The sequence below is a fragment of the Leptinotarsa decemlineata genome, unplaced genomic scaffold (assembly GCF_025532065.1).
Source record: "Leptinotarsa decemlineata unplaced genomic scaffold, Ldec_3_MD MMD2_tig00000251_RagTag_RagTag, whole genome shotgun sequence".
In the NCBI taxonomy this organism is placed as follows: domain Eukaryota; kingdom Metazoa; phylum Arthropoda; class Insecta; order Coleoptera; family Chrysomelidae; genus Leptinotarsa; species Leptinotarsa decemlineata.
This window is the reverse complement of record NW_027412547.1, coordinates 8,959,313-8,962,941: the sequence shown is the minus strand read 5'-3', so window position 1 is coordinate 8,962,941 and position 3,629 is coordinate 8,959,313. Positions and strand designations below refer to the sequence as shown.

Below are 3,629 nucleotides of genomic sequence, written 5' to 3'. Positions count from 1 at the left end.
ATAAGAATTGGGACATTTGTAAAATCTTCAGTACCTATATTTTATTCGTCTGTATGAAGTAGGTACTCTATTACAATTTTTGTAATAGAGTATTTACTTACCTGTAAAAATATCAAGAGCGCCATTTTCTTTCATAAAAAAGATTGTCATCCTGTATAAACTTCAATTTAGTATATACGTATCTCAAACCATTAAATAATTATTTTTCATGTTCAAAAATATGTTCAAAATATGTTTTTCCGTTAACCGTTAACCCCTACGAGCGACAACCCTCAGAAGTCGAAACTTGTGCGAGCTAAGGACTAACGAGACCTTACCTTTCAACGTGTGATTCCTATTGTACAGACTATCCGTTTTATTCTCAAATATATGTGTGTCATTGATATTTAGATGTATATTTTCAAATGAAATTCAATTTCAAAAATTTTTTTAAATGTAATATCACTATTACTCTCGCCCTGAATATTTGCAGAGGTTTATCAAACTTTGTTCAGTAACCTGTTTATGCAGGAACAAAAAATATACAAACAATTGTAAAGTTTTCTAGGATAAATGAAAAATTGTTCCTGATGAGGATGATAAAATATAATTTCACTTCAACAATTAGAATTCTATGAAATAGTGAGTCATTTCGAAAAATTTGACAAAATATAAACAATTTTTCAAACTCGTCGAATGCATTTCTCAATATTGATTAACTTTGGAGGAAGTAGAGAAATATGCATTATCGAAAACTAGAATGGGTAACAATTGGTTTCATTTTGGCATTTCGATTGGTATTTCATATCAAATTCCGATAACTCGTTCCTCAAGAACTACTTTTTTACACAAAAATAAATCTATCAGCTGTAATATATAGTCAAAGACAAATAAAAAAAGCCACAATGAAGATGAACCGTCATTTCATCGAGCAAAATAAATTGGATGTACTCCACATCAAAACATTTTGTCTAGTTAGCGGAAATGCAGAAACGGCGCCTTCTTGATTGGCAGGAAGGATTGCGTCGTGCTAAACTAGGCGCCTCTGCGTTACCTGTGAGCGCAAGAATCTAACCACGCCTTCCAAGAACACACAGGCCACCTCAATTGGCCAATGTCTCCCCTCCCAGGCTATAAAACTCCAGCGCTCCGACCGACTCGCTCAGACCCTTACTAGATTAGATTTAGTGCGGTTGCCTTTTGTATTTCGTGTGTAAGTTCAGTTCAGTGCCAACTTTGCAAACATGAAGGCCGTCGTAAGTGCAGTGTGCTCCGAAAACAGTGTTGCATCAATCAACGGAAAAGTGACAAAACGCAAGGATATCGAGAACGAGGAGATACAGATGTATCTCAGCAAGCTGAAGGATTTGGTTCCGTTCATGCCGAAAAATAAGAAACTCTCCAAATTGGAGGTTATTCAGTATGTCATCGATTATATTTGTGATCTTCAGAGTGCTTTGGAAACGCACCCAGCAGTTAACGCTTTCGACGCAGCTTCGGCCCTTAGCCAGAAAAAATCGCAAGCAGCGGCGAGTCCTCGACAGCCCTTAGGAGTGAGGCCCAGTCCGAATACGATACTCACCCCCTGCGAAGCGCCAATTCTGCAAAATATCACGGTAAGTCGAAATGATGATTTTCTTAGGGTATTCGCCCCAAAATTTATAATGTTAAAGTAACTGTCTGAGCTGTGAAATAACAATTGGACAAATTTTTATCTAGAAAAGAATCGATTTCACCAACTGTGAACTTGGTTTGAGTATCGAGTTTGTTTTGCAATGTATACAAAAGTCACATCCTCAATGTCGTTTCGCTGACTAACAACAAGCAAAATAATCATTTTTATGGCTTGTTTTCGTCAACAAGGTTGCCAAACAAAAAATACCAATTAGAATCGTCAGCTTCTACCTTGAAACTTGCCCAATACACGCAAAGTCGAGCATCGGGGTCAAGCGAGCGGTATTTCACAGTTTAGTTTCAAAGTGCCAATGTCCCAGTTGCATAAAAATGTTTCCCATTACGAACGTTTCGCCATTGTCATCGAGGCAGGTGTGATTTTTACATTTAACGCGGCCCATTGTTTGGAAACACAATAAGTTACATGTCAAATTGATAAAAATTCATTGGCGACCCTAGCATCCGGGATAGACTGAACAGACACCTGGGACAGGGATGACGACGGTTATACATGCAGATGTATTGAACACGTGTGACTCCTTTCTTGGGAACACTCGTCTCATTGATCCGAGAAATAATGGACGTATTGAGGCAAAATTCTCCCCAGAGCAGACTTTCTTATCAATTGCCCAACGGCAACACATGTCCCTGTTAAATTAAAAGGTCAGCTGTCTGGAATATCACATGTTCTGGGGTTCTAATTAATTTAGTACCAGAATAACTGCCCCTATATGCGGCAGATTTAACAGCTGTACCTCTATATTTTTAATCGCGTTATTCTCGGTTCGAATGTGTGTTCAAGAAATAAGAAGATGTCTGTGAGGGGGCGATGCTTTGAACACGTGCAAGCTCTGATACGATTTCCAATGAATAACCCGTTATTATAGCTGCAACTTGCTGAGTGAAATATCTATTGAATCCTGCAACAGATGTGCAATGCGTTTTACTCATGATATTTTTCTTCTTGTTACAGACGGCTGAAGCTCTTACGGCATCAGACAGGCAGATCTCTTGCTGAAATTCAAATGATCGTTCTCATCATCATGTTCATCTCATTCCAATTCCCTTGGAAATTATCTCGAAGAAAGGTGCAAGCGAGGTTCCAGGGGACGACTGAATATCATTTATTTATATTAGAAAGGAGTGACCTAACGAATGTCTGAGGACTTTGTGTGGAAGCCGCGTAAAAGAGAAGAGCACTAGTGATGTACCTGTTATGTTGCAATTTGTTATTTAGATTTTATTTTATTGTTTTGTACATAAGAAAAGATAGTCGGGTCGATAACAATCTCATCGTAGTTTTCTTTTGGTACGGGTTTCAAAATTTCAGGAATTTTGATGCTTTGCCAATATCACAGATTATTTTGTAATAATTTAATTATTTGTGAGTTTGCATTCTGTGATTTTTTTAGCATATAATTGTGTACAGAAGAATTTAGAGTTGGAAACACAACTTCCGATGGGTCATTTGATGGTCTGTTGGTCGGTTGTGGAATCGACTATGTACATTTTTGTTCTAGAAAAACTTTTGTAAATAGTTACCTATATAGCGACTTGATGTTGAAAAATTTTATTATTCTATAGAGATATTTCATTACAAATAAATGATTATGATTTTATGAAGACTCAGTTGTTTTATTGTTTTAGAGTTTTTTCATTACAAATTATAATATTACAATAAACTATATCGAAATGAAATGAAACTTTCTTTGTTTTTTGACCACTTTTATTCGTAATTAATGTTACTGCAGTTTCGTACCATAAGGATATTTTCAAACAATTTATCGTACTGTGCTTGTAGGACGAAACTGCAGTTACATTAGTTACATATGAAAGTGGTCAAACAACGTAGAAAATTTTCTTTCTCATTTTTCATGATGAACTCCTACCACAATTTCTAACTATTTTATATATTATCAAAGAACATTCACTGATGAACAGTAATGCAGATATTCAAAATATTTCTACGATTTTTG

At 36.2% G+C, this 3,629-nt stretch overlaps 1 protein-coding gene across 1 annotated transcript; it reads left to right on the top strand.

Annotated features, from left to right (window-relative positions):
- The first annotated feature begins 1,133 nt into the window (after positions 1-1,133).
- emc (Basic helix-loop-helix domain-containing extra-macrochaetae) lies at positions 1,134-3,278 on the top strand. The gene is made up of 2 exons (XM_023169951.2): positions 1,134-1,595; positions 2,627-3,278. The coding sequence occupies exons 1-2, from the start codon at positions 1,224-1,226 to the stop codon at positions 2,669-2,671; spliced, it is 417 nt and encodes a 138-aa protein (XP_023025719.1). The 5' UTR covers positions 1,134-1,223; the 3' UTR covers positions 2,672-3,278.
- Positions 3,279-3,629: the final 351 nt, after the last annotated feature.